At 31.3% G+C, this 13,193-nt stretch overlaps 1 protein-coding gene across 1 annotated transcript in view; it reads left to right on the forward strand.

Annotated features, from left to right (window-relative positions):
* LOC111035603 (fasciclin-2) overlaps positions 1-13,193 on the forward strand; it is a gene marked incomplete at its 5' end in the record, with an annotated part of 40,968 nt that overhangs the window by 20,079 nt on the left and 7,696 nt on the right. The window contains 2 exons of the mRNA XM_022317282.1: positions 4,477-4,611; positions 6,194-6,263. Of these exons, the coding sequence (XP_022172974.1) occupies positions 4,477-4,611; positions 6,194-6,263 (205 nt within the window). The remainder of the gene's footprint in view (positions 1-4,476; positions 4,612-6,193; positions 6,264-13,193) is intronic.

Consider the following 13,193-nt stretch of genomic DNA (forward strand, 5'->3'; position numbering starts at 1 on the left):
TCCTACGTTATAAATGATTAGTCTCGGGTTTTAGATTAATGAATGGTAATAACATATTGTTGTTGTTGTGGTTGGGCGTTTTGGTTTCTACGAGGGGTAGGTCGAGATAATATTATACGTGCGACGCACTATTTTATTCAAAAACCGTACACATTTTCATTCCCTCTTTCGGCTTTCAACTTCTGTCAAGATCTCGTTGAACTTATAATAATATTATAAAAAGTAATTTCATTTGTTAATATTGTATTCGCCAGCACTATGCAAGGGTATAAATCACCAACAAAAAATGACGTCATCTCAACGTTATAAAAAAAAAAAACATTGTACACTGTAAACTCTTAAACGTTTTACACTTTTTTAATTATCATTTATTTTATTTGACATTATCATGTATTCATGTTAACAACAATTAACGCGATGTCGTACAACAATAGTAATTGTAATAATATGTATCTAAATAATTTTTTTACGAGTACCCATTATCACATTCTTTTCTCAACCAAAATAATAATATTGTGCTATGCTACTCGTGGTAGCTGTATAGGAGGTAACAACAATTGTTGAGGTGGAAAATGGGAGTATAATATTATTTGCGGAAACAAATCGTATAATACAGTCTCAAGAATAGTAACTGCCATAACTGTCTATTATTTATACGGTTGTGTTATTTGTTTATTTTTCGTCCTCCTCGTCCTGTCGCAGCTCCTCCTACACGCTGGGATCGTCCTTACATATTATTATTATTGTTATTGCCGTTGCCATTTCTCTCGACCTTCCGTCTTGCAACAATAGTCAATACACACCCTTTTCTTTGTTTGTTTATATTTTGTTTATTTATTAATGTTTATTTGTTTTTCTATGTCTGCGAGCGTAATATCCAAGTGTGTTATGTGTTATGATTTACAGAGCAAACCGCAAAGGTGGCCGTCATCAACGCGGCGGCGACCGTTAACCGATTGGCCGTGCGCGATTGTATTGTCGCCTTGTCGGCATTGAGCTTAGCTGCTTCCTTTGGAGGCAACCGCTGGTGGTTACGCTAAAAAATTCGTGCGAAAAGTATTTAGCATAATATAATTATTATTATGATGATCATTATTATTAATTTTTCCCGTACGACTTACAGTCGCCATGTTTTATTTTTTTTTTGACAATTATTATTATTCCTCGTAATTAATAAATAATTATAATACTGTATTCACCTCTCTATATACCACTACGCGTAGGCAGTCATGTATCGCGAACAATAGTAATATTATTAACTCTTTTTTTCTTGCCAAAAAAATATTATTAGCTTGAAATAATAATAATACATAAATTATAATATCATTATTATATGACTGCTAAAATCGAAACGTTTAATTACGGTTAGTGTGTAATAATATTGTATATATATGCTTTAAGTGCACAGCCTACGCAGCTGCTGCACTTGGTAAGGTATATATGTATATGGTATTATATATTATTATTGTTTAGATTTTTAAGCCTTGTACTTGTCTAATATTATATTTTATAATTGTTGTGATAAAATCATATAAATGTTTGTAATGTATATGTGTGTATGAACGACTTCGAATCTCTGGACGATATATTATCATAATATACTTAGGTGTTGTACTCTGCAGTCTGTCTCTCTATAAAGATTCGTTTCCTACGGCGACATTTTTGTTTTCGATTTTTATGCAGACGAGAGTGGGTCATCTCTTGTATAATAATAATTCGTCTCTATGTCAAAATATATTACTGCCCAGTATCGCATTTTCGGTATCACCGCACTAGCTGATGGCGACCATAGCATCGCGTTTAAATATTCGATAATTTCGTTCTATTGATTCGCATCCACGCGCAGTTCGATGGGCGATTACTCGCATGTTTAGCATATATACTAGAGAAATGATATTAAAATTATTAACTGCAGTTTACCATTACGGTACGACGAAATCGGCAATCGCGTACAATTATATTATTCGCTAATTATACATCACTTGTCTGGACGATTGTGAATTTTAACGAGTACTCGTACATGGTATGTGATTAAACCCTGTTAGTAGGAAAATCTATTTGATCGTCAAAAACACCCCGTCGATATTTGTTTACGCCAATCCTAATAATATTATATTATCGTTTCCCTGATACCTGGTGTCGAACTGTTTTCCGACCTTATAGCCGGGGTATTATATTATATCATTTCTGACATAATATTATATAATATGTTTTCAAACCATACGTTTTCCCCGCATTACCGCCGTCCTAGTAATAATATATTAACAATATTACAAATTATATTAACACCATCGTACGTGTAAATAATATTATCCACTCTTCGTCGTTTATAAATACTTATAAAATATAATAGCAGTTTAGATTGAGAGACGAATAATATTATTATTCGTTTAAATATTACCTACCATAATGTACCTAATAATATTATATAGTGTATGTATAGCGAGTAGAAGTCATACATATTATATAATATAAACTATATTTTTATTTTATAATTTTTTTTTTTCAATATAGGATAAAAAACAAGTCTTAAGAGTTAAGTTTTACTCACTTTTTTTTTTAATAGTCGCCTGTTTTAGTTAATCGATTTAGATATTATGATATTATATTATTATTCTGTATAATTTGTCACCGATTTTATTAATGTACCTACCATTATTGATATTATGATAACTATTATTATTATACATTATAATATGATGAAAAGTGTATACAAAAACCATTCACTGATTATGTTTTAGAGTCTCATTAAGTAACTATATATTGTATAATAAAATAATGACATTTTGTTGTAAATGCATTTAGAGATCTATATTATAATTACATAATTTTTATTAAAAAACAAACTACGTATATAATATAATATATAATGATGTAATAAGACAATAATAAACGAATAATTTTTTTTTTTTAATATAAACGAATTGTTGTATACGTTTGTCGCCTTGTGATGGTTGTCCCAGAACAACCACCCCTTAAGAATATTATAATATAATATTATGTACCTACTGCGATCAATGCTTGATTATTTTGATTTATTTTTATTACTGTACAATTATAAAGGGGTGGTTATTTTATCGCCGAACAGTCGCATTATTCCTCGGGTTAACCCTGAACCGGGCACATGCCGAGTTTGCGGGGTATGAGTTGTAGGTTAGGTTGGTTTGGTTTAGCTATGAGGGTCGTGTGTTGAGGGATATCGATCGTTCTGCGATAAAAAAAAAAAAATACCCTCCTGTACGTACTCACCTGTATAATATATTATATTATAATATTAACAATGGTGCAGCGACAACGACTGCAACTACACAGCAGCGACATCGCAACGACAAGAAAAATAATAATAATATAGTGTTTTTTAAAACACGTCGATGACGTCGTGTCGAAGAGGTAAGAGCATGACGCTTTTACGAATTCAATATAAAGTGCACGGTATTCTTCTATATTATTATTATTATATTAATATATCTTTTGGTGCTTCTTCGCACCCCCACACAGCCCGTGCCAGCGACGAAATCCGATAGCCGACGACCCAGGGCCGCCGTATACATATTATTATTATTATTATTATTATTATTATGATAATAATAATAATATTATATCGGATGACAATGATTTCGGATTCGTCGCGTAGGTACCTACATCATCACTGCAGACGATGTACGTAATGTATACGACGCACGCATACCTACCCGTATATACCAGCAGCTATATTATTATTAGTATACATCTTGTTTCCTTGGCTTTTTGCACTAACGCTTCTTCGGTCTTTTACCATTTAGTTTTTATTAATTTTTTATTTTATTTTATGCGTTCTTTTACACAGCTTCGCGTACCAGACGACAACAATAATTATTATAATATACGTAACCCTAAATCCGGGGTGACATGGTCTCCACGTCTTCCGGTGAACGAGATAACTGTTGAGACGATGCGGGAAAACATTAAAACAATAACAAACGTCTCGTCCCAGCGTATTATACGTCTTCGTATATTAGTGTTGTTGTCGTTATACGCGTTGCAGCATGTCTAAATGTGTATACAATTATTATAATATAGCATTTATGTGTGAGTGTGTGTTTGTATGTGTGTGTATGTGTGTGTGTATGCCTGTGTATGTGTACTTACCTGTGAACGACACCAATCACAAAATTACGAAAACTCGTTATTAATTATATGATATTATGATTTGCGGCTAACTCTGTTTTTTTTTCCACTTAAGACAATAATTATAAATTATTATAATATAGTGCATAATATTATCATAATAATATTGTAAGAACTGCATCTCGTCGAATGCGCCTTTTTTTTGCGCGGCGCACGCGCATATAATAACCATATAAATGATATTAATCATTAAGTCCGGACGCATTAAGCTCGACGAAAATACAATTATGTGACGTTAAAAATATCATATTATTATTGTTATTATTGTTTATTAAACATGCGATGATGATTTACCGTGTTCGTTTTCAGGAGTGGACATACCTCCCGTCCAACCGGCGTACAATAATCGGCTCAGCTCGGCGGTCATAATCAGCATCGTCTTGGCCGTCCTGTTCACCGTGTTGGTGGTCATCGACGTGTCGTGTTACTTCGCCAACAACACTGGTAAGTCAGTCGGACCGACGGTAACCACTAACCACATTATATTATTATCTCGTATTTGAAGGGGTGACCGTCCCGGTAGATCGACCGGATACATTTCATAACCGCCCCTCGGAAAAAAAAAACAAAAAAATAATCCTTCTGGTTTTTGGATTTCACACTATTATCCTTGTTATAATATAATAAATATAATATAATACTTTCTCTTTACTTAAATACTTAAATTATCCGACGATATTGGTTGCGAATAGTCTTATAACTTAACCCGAACGTCCTAAACATATTAAAGAAAAAGTATGTCAGAACGAGAGTATTAAAGCATAGAATAAAATAAACGATTTGTCAAAATGTAATAAAACTGTTTTATTTTATAAAAAAAATGCAATAATTTCATCTTAAATACTGTAATAACTTAAAACTTAAAATTGATATTAAGTCAAGCCCAAATTATAGTGTTTGCTACAATATTTCTGTAACAATCTCAAAACTTATTAAGGTTCCGTATCCGATATCACACATTATTAAATTGGTCTTTGGCTTAGCCTTAATTTCTGAAAGAAGTAAAATAAAAAACAAAAAATTGAATAGGTACTAGAGGTAAATTTTATAATTTATAAATTACCCGGTTTACTTAATATCAAACGCTGATTTTAATATACTTCAAATAAAACAACATTATTTTAATGTAACATAATAATGTTATCAAACAATAAATTTGCAACAAAAAGATTCAGGTATTGCTGTATAGAATCTATTATTACTTTCGTTGTTTAGGGAGTATTACTTTATTTCTGGATATCATTTTTGTTTTTTTTTTACGGAATCATGTTATGTTGTCATACTTATCATAAATTTCAACTTATTTCAAATTAGGTTGTGTGTATGTTTATTTTAAACCACCTTCAAAGCACCATATAATTTTACAAAACCTCACGCGTTTAACACAAATAATAAAAACTAATAAGGTATAACATAATATACAGATTTAGGTATGAGGTAACCTTTTTCCTACATCACATCGGAATGTAGTATATTATAGTGATGGGATTACCTACGAATTTTCTAATAATTTTATATTAAATGACACGTACGGTTTATCCACTGAACGAAATTTCAGAAAACGAATATGGTCGGTCGCGTCAAAATATTATCGATAGTCAGCTTTTAAGTGTTGTATTATATTAGATTATTAAAGGTAGCTTATATTATTATGGCTACCGAATTAGTGTTGCATCTCCTATTAACCTTAATATGGTGTGAAATACAATAAATTGTACTCTAATAGTCTGATGCATACCCTAGAATTTTTTATTTAAATTTACATATATTTTTGTATACGTCGTTTTAACATCATGACACGCCAGAATGTTATTTATATTTTCAGTATGTTAAAGTATTTTCGCAATAAAGACACAAACGCCGCATATATGTTCAACTCGTATATTATTTACATTAAATTAAGACGACGTAGTGTAATACGCTTCGTCGTCGACATATATTACTATAATTTGATAACATTATTATTATATGTAATAACGTGTCGTTGTGATTTGTTTTTGTTTTTCATTTCACGCGTACTCCACAGGTATCTTGTACATACTTTTCGGCATGTGTTGTCGGAAGAAGAAGAGAGACGAGGACGCAAAGCTCGGAAGGTATGATTTTTTATTTTATTTTACATTTTTTCGGGTACTTATATACAAACACATATAATAATCACTTATTTGCTGGTAACACTAATCCACCGGGATATCCTGACATTGTACGAGTCCCATTCGTGCGTATAGCTATAACATAATCATATCATACCATACCATACCATACCATATCATACCATACCATATAATACATGTACATTTTATGCACTCGGGTGTGCGCACTGCAGTCATCTCCTCTGTCTAATCATTATGCATCCCGACCGAGGCAGCAAGATGAACAACGCTTACACGCCGCGGTTAATACCAACTGGTTACACATAAAGTGGTATATTATTATATTAGGTAAACCGTTACCGTGCCTAGATGCGGGTTCTTTTAATAATAAAAATATATGAAACGTCGTTATTATAAATTAAAAATATACCGCAGAGTCTGATACTTAACAGTTACCAATAACCTATTAAAGTCACACGTTCCATCTTAAAAATGTTTGTTATTGCTATATTTCCTATATAAAATAGTAAACACGCTTTTTTTGTCAAAAGATATGCTAAAATATGTATGATAAAATAATCATAGAAATTACCAACAATTTCCGAACTGCCATCGAAAGAATGAGAAACGTATTCTAATTTTAAAACAGATGGAGTGAAAAAGATACCAGAAAGTTACTTTTTGGTTTTTATTCAAGCTGAATATGGTTTTCGATAGTCCAATTCTAAAATGAAATATAAATCTGTTGTACCTACCTGCCAATTTTATTTGGTTTAAAATGTATTTCATTCAAACGCAAAATCAATGGTTTAAAGGAATTGAATTTATCAGAATTTAATGATGAGACATCTCGCTAGGTCTAGATTGTGGAGGTAAGGGGGAAATTGAAGTAATTTTCAAAATTTCAAAACACAACACTATGTCTATATTATATAAGCTGTCAAAAATACTTTTCTTTTATATTTCGTATTACTTTTGATTAAATTTACCACAAAACGTATCCGCGTACGTACTTGTACCTATGTTTTGTGTTTATTGTTGAAATATGCAATTTCATTTATACCGTATTTTATTGATTTACCATAATAAGTCAAATACGTTTTATTCATCGCCAAGTTTATTTGCTCCGATTATTAGAATGCTCACCGCAGATAATTCAATTATAAGAAATATAGATTTTTTTACTTTATTTATTTATTTTTTGTTTACTCAAATCATTGTTTTATCTACAAATGGTTATAATAAAGTCACATGAGGCGGTATGTGGACATAACTAACGATAATATGTGAAACAGGTTGCTTACAAGGGACACTTAAAGAAAAGTACCAACGCAAATACTTCCTAGGTCTAAACATAGGTGATTTTTTTGACAGTTTATACATATATAATATTATAATATTGTACATCGTTTTATAATCTTCAAAATTTGTGACGGAGTACCTAATTTTATAAAAACTTTTAATCATCGATAACGCAAATAATATATTATTTCCTATTAATAATGAAGGTTTAAATAAACTCTACATTGACTGAAAATTATAGACACAACGACTCACCATTTATTCGCTCTTATTGTCTACACAGTTTAAATGTGTATTAATTAAAAAAAGTTGTATTCTTTTGATGATAATATTATCTATTACTATATTATCTACTACTACTATAATACCTACTTATAAATTTTATTTTTGTTTGAAAACCATTCACATTACCATGAAATCATAGATCAAAAGTTCAGATAGTTTAGATATTTTCTATATCACGTAATTTTTTTTTTTTAACTTGCCCTAAACAATTAAGTAGGTAGAGTAAGAGCTAGCAGTGTTAGCTGTTAAAAGAATCGCACAACATAAATACCAGTACACCACGTTCGTATACATTATATTTTATAGGTGTACGCCCACACTTACAATAATTTCTCGCGTAATTAATGTGTAAACAGCCTCTCCCCCTTTAGTAGTTGCACACTTGCTGAGGGTTGTTCCGAATCGCAACACAGTTGAGCAATAAAATAATATTTCAACAAATGTCTTAATTATTATTATATTATCGTGTTCATGTATTGCATTTATATTTACTACCCACGCAGTCGACAGGCGCATAAAGTCGGGGTAGGTACCTATATATATATACACAGAACGTATCCGAGGAGGAGGGTTTGACTGGTCTTTAACCAACAACAAGTTTAACGAGCTGTCGTTAAATCTATGAACTCAGTACACCCTATACACATTGAACTCGTACACGCATCGTATGACGTATTATTGTACAATGTATTTAAAATTTAAATGTTAATCGTTGTGGTTCAGAGTCGACGATCGAAAATATATATTATGCATGATATATGGCCTACATATTAGGGGATGAAATGTCCAGGGACCCATCTATAATAATATTATTATGTACTTATCGCCTACAGCATTATATTACCTATGGACCTATATTAACTAGGGTTGGTGAGCTGCTGACGCGTACTTATATGTAAAATTATTAATTTATGCGTGAACCCGATAATGATTACTAAACCTAACTTTTAAACTAATTAATTTGCAATTTTTTTCTCGTGGTAGAACACTTTACTTGCAATAATAGTGTGCAGTTAGAACTATTATATATAAATCAAGTAATTACCGTACTGTATACGAAAGTCAAAACTTCTCTCTTAAAATTCTCTCATTTTGAAATATCGTACACTGAAGCGTAATCACAGCAACCCAATAAGAGGAACTATAATCGTTCCAGGTAATGATTTCCTCGAAAACCCGATTGGATATCGATGATTTTTCAAATATAATTTTATTGACAAATGTATTAATCGCATTTAACTTTAATTACATTTACAATTACATTTAATATTTAAATATATCAAAATTATTTTATCTCTTGGCCGATACATTCTTATAGTTGTTCTGATATTACTCAATGGTCTTGGCTAATATCTTGTTATTCGGGTAATGTTTGACATTGACCAATATTCAATAATATTCCAATGTAGTATTGCAGCTAATGTCAATATCATCCAAAATTGTAGCATTTATGCGATATTTATGGCATGCAGTGCATTTTAATATTATAGGGATAGGGGTTGCAGTGCGGACGATATTTATTTTATGCACATAACTTTCATACGTTATTAAATTAATCCCTAAAGTGTGGGTTTATTTTATGGACGACAACGATCGGCATCGCCACCTCGAGTAAAAGTTTTCCGTTTGTTTCGTTTTAAAGTTGTGTTAGGTACCACCTATACATGTATAATAATGCAGTGCAAACGCGACCAAAGACGCGGAAGAATAATCGTACAGGAAAAAGTTTTTTCTCTCGTCTTTTTTTTCTCTCAACTCTTAATAATTTTAATTTTAAACGGTAAATTTAATACGCCTCGACGACGGTGACGATAATATAATTCGACGCCTTTTTTTCTTTTTATGTTTTAATATAATAACGTCGAAAGCGTCACACCTGCAGCTCACCCCGCTGCCCGCAAACGACGTTTTATTATTATTATTATTCATTTATTTAGTATAATATAATATATTATTATATTATATTATATAGTACGAGAGCACCTGTATGATGCGATAATACTATTAAATTATGATCATACGTTTATAATATTATTATTATGTGTTGGTACTCGTGCGATGTTCACCTGAATAGGAAGTACGTGTTTTGAGGGGCAGCCCCGACAGCCCTTTTTCTCATTCTTTAGTGCCATATCCCCCCCCCACGTGAACGAAGAGTGAACGCGTTTGATACTTTGATATGATACGAGTTTATATATATTTATATAAACGTGCGTGTACGTATACATATATATAATTTATATTACACAAATATTGTTTTCTATATTATTATCTCATAACGGCGTGAAAAATAATATTAAGGCACAACTTACTCGGGTGTCATATACATAATAATATAATAATATACCAGCAAGTGAGCGTTAAGATTATTTTGCTGTCTGCGGTTGGTGTGTGTGTGTGTGTGTGCGTGTGTGTCATCATCATTTCGCATTCATCATACGCATAATATAATATAATACAACGTCCGCGTCGTTATTCACACGATTCGCACACGTCAAACCTGACCCTTTTCACTGCAAAAAAAACCATCATCATTTTTATATTTTCAACCCCCCCGCAGCCCCGTCAAATATATTCGTGCGGTGTGTGCTTTTATGTTTATGTTTCGTGTATATAAATATATGTATGTGTGTGTTTTACTTAAATACTCACAATATTTAGTTTTATACGTCATTATATTATATTATATATTGAAGCGAAATAACACGTGCTGTCGACGAGGGGTTTTTCGATTTTTCAAAATGTTTATTGCTTATTTAATTTAACGTATACTTTAGACCTATACATATATACATATATAATATACTTATATATATAATATTGCTGTATAAAAAAATTTAATAATCACTGTTTTTTTAACGAAGCGACCACCGTATTATTTTTTGATTTCGAACTATTACTGCTTAAATATAATATTATGTCATATGGTGAAATATTTTTTACTGAAAGTTCGACATAAGTGCGTGTAGAAATATTATAAATATCGAAGTAATGTTTTCAGGTTCGTTATCGTTTAGAGTTTATATTATACAGAGACGATTTGACGTGTCCGAGAGGTGCCTCATCTCACAAGTCACAATACTTTATTGTACTTCGCTCATTTATATAAACTTTAAGCGCTTATTATAGAAATAATAGCTGTTTTAGTTCGAATTCAGTAAATTGAAGAAAATAAGTTGCACTGGCAAATATAACATTAGAATCACAGCTATTGATAAATTAAAAAAAAAAACCATACAAATTATTTATGAATGTACTTCAAATTAGATTAAAAAAACATTTTTTTTTTTCAAAAATATCGAATATTGACAGTGGCATAAATAAAATTAATTCTCAGGGGGAGTATTTATATATGAATAATATATAAGCTCTCAGCTCACTATACAGGGTTTTGAAATAATCTCTTTTCATGTTCGTTGTAAGTCGAATATTTTTTAAGAGGACTTACCTTCCCGCCCTTGTACCCACTATTTGAACCACTATAGGTTTTGAGTAAAAGGTATTAGCTTGAAAACGTGAAAAATAAAATCCGAGTGCAATCATCGTTGAGAGCAAGAAACGATCGTTGGCGTTTATTTGCCAATCAATAGTGTAACGACAAAAAAAATGAATAAAAAATAGTGCCAATATAAAAGACTGCCATTATAAATATCTAAAAAAAATGTGTACGATGACAGTATAATATAAAGACGTTAAGTATTATATTTTGTACATCGGACCGTCACAATACGTAGCAAGGTACTCCAGTACAGCCGGGTGTAGCTGGTGACGAAGGTTCTGAGAGTTCAAATAATAAAACAATGTGCCGAGGATTATCTAAATAAAAATGTAAAAAATCATAATAATACGTTGTTGTTTGCCCTTTAAAGCGACCGTTCCCTCTATATTTATATGTCGATATGTTTTCTGTCATTGTTAACACGCACGCATACACACATGATGATTGTTTTACCTCGAATCTGTTTGGCAATATCTTGGGAAATTCAAGAAACGTATTTTGCATACTTTTCAGAACACACAATTTTGTATTTTTTTTTTTTTTTATGAACAGAATTTATTTTGTTTTTAAAATTTAAATAATTTTTTCTTTTCTTTGATTTCTCGGTTTTTTCAATAAGCAGATTTTGGTCGCGCATAGTCGACATTTTCAGTGGCTTATAGTTGTAGTCAGCAACTTTTTCATGGGCGATAAAATAATGTTATTCGACCCAGGAAATTGTTGTTCAATGAAAATATTATGCCTTATATGTTAGCAAGAGAAACCCTCCAAGAGCATCTGATATAATAATATTATAATTTTCTTACTCTCGTAAGTACACGAAAAAGACCGCGTCATCATGTAAGGTTTATATAGCCATGACCTATCCATATAATTATCATAATTGGTGCATAATTTATGCCATTTATAATGATTGACAAGTTCTCGTCTTATATATTAATAAATTAATATTATAAACAATTATTATTGAATTGTGGAGTGGTTTCTCTAGTCCATAATCACTGCAAAATTAACCGAAGAAATACATATCGCATTCTGCAATGTCCCAAATTTTGTAGTTGAAATTGCACCCGATTAGCCTGTTAGCGTTAAAAGAATCATCCTATTTACCAATATAATTACTGTTTGTGTTGTACTATACAGCAAAACTTCCATTTAGCCATGACATTTTGTGTTTAATGAAGTACTTTTGAGAACTAAATTTATTTAAGAGCTATTTAACGAATTCCTCTATAATACGTTGTTGTTTTATTTTCGTTGTTGTCCACGAGACTTCGTAGTATGGAAGTTTCACTGTGTATGATTACCCTTAAGGCGACCCTGTATTTTAGTAAATTGGGATATCAATGCGAAAGCAGGCTTCTGCAGCATAATAGTAGTTACAAAAGGTGACGGTGATTCGTGTATAATATTATATGTTTGTGTGTGGTATTATGTGTTACTATATTGATAACTGAAAAACTGATTTTCCATAATATAATACATGATAATATTATGTATATAAATATAATATGTACTACAGTGAAACCTTTAAATAGCGTACACCCCCGAACAGTGGACCAAAATACCAACTGTGTTCGGTATTTAAAGGTTTCATTGTATAATATTGACATTATAATGTGTGTGCAATATGCATTAGGGTCTTGTTTTCTTAAAGGACTCATAATCATTTATACCTGCATTTTAACTTTCGGTTTCAAAAACTTGCCGTTGAAATAGTATTACACATTATTGAACATGACGTTATGGACGAATACCGGTGAAAGTGTGACCAAAGGACTTTAGTCAATACAATTTTTAATATATTTTAATGGTTTTAAATTAAAATTACATAATTTCACTTAGAG

Source organism: Myzus persicae, unplaced genomic scaffold (assembly GCF_001856785.1).
Source record: "Myzus persicae strain clone G006 unplaced genomic scaffold, MPER_G0061.0, whole genome shotgun sequence".
In the NCBI taxonomy this organism is placed as follows: Eukaryota; Metazoa; Arthropoda; class Insecta; order Hemiptera; family Aphididae; genus Myzus; species Myzus persicae.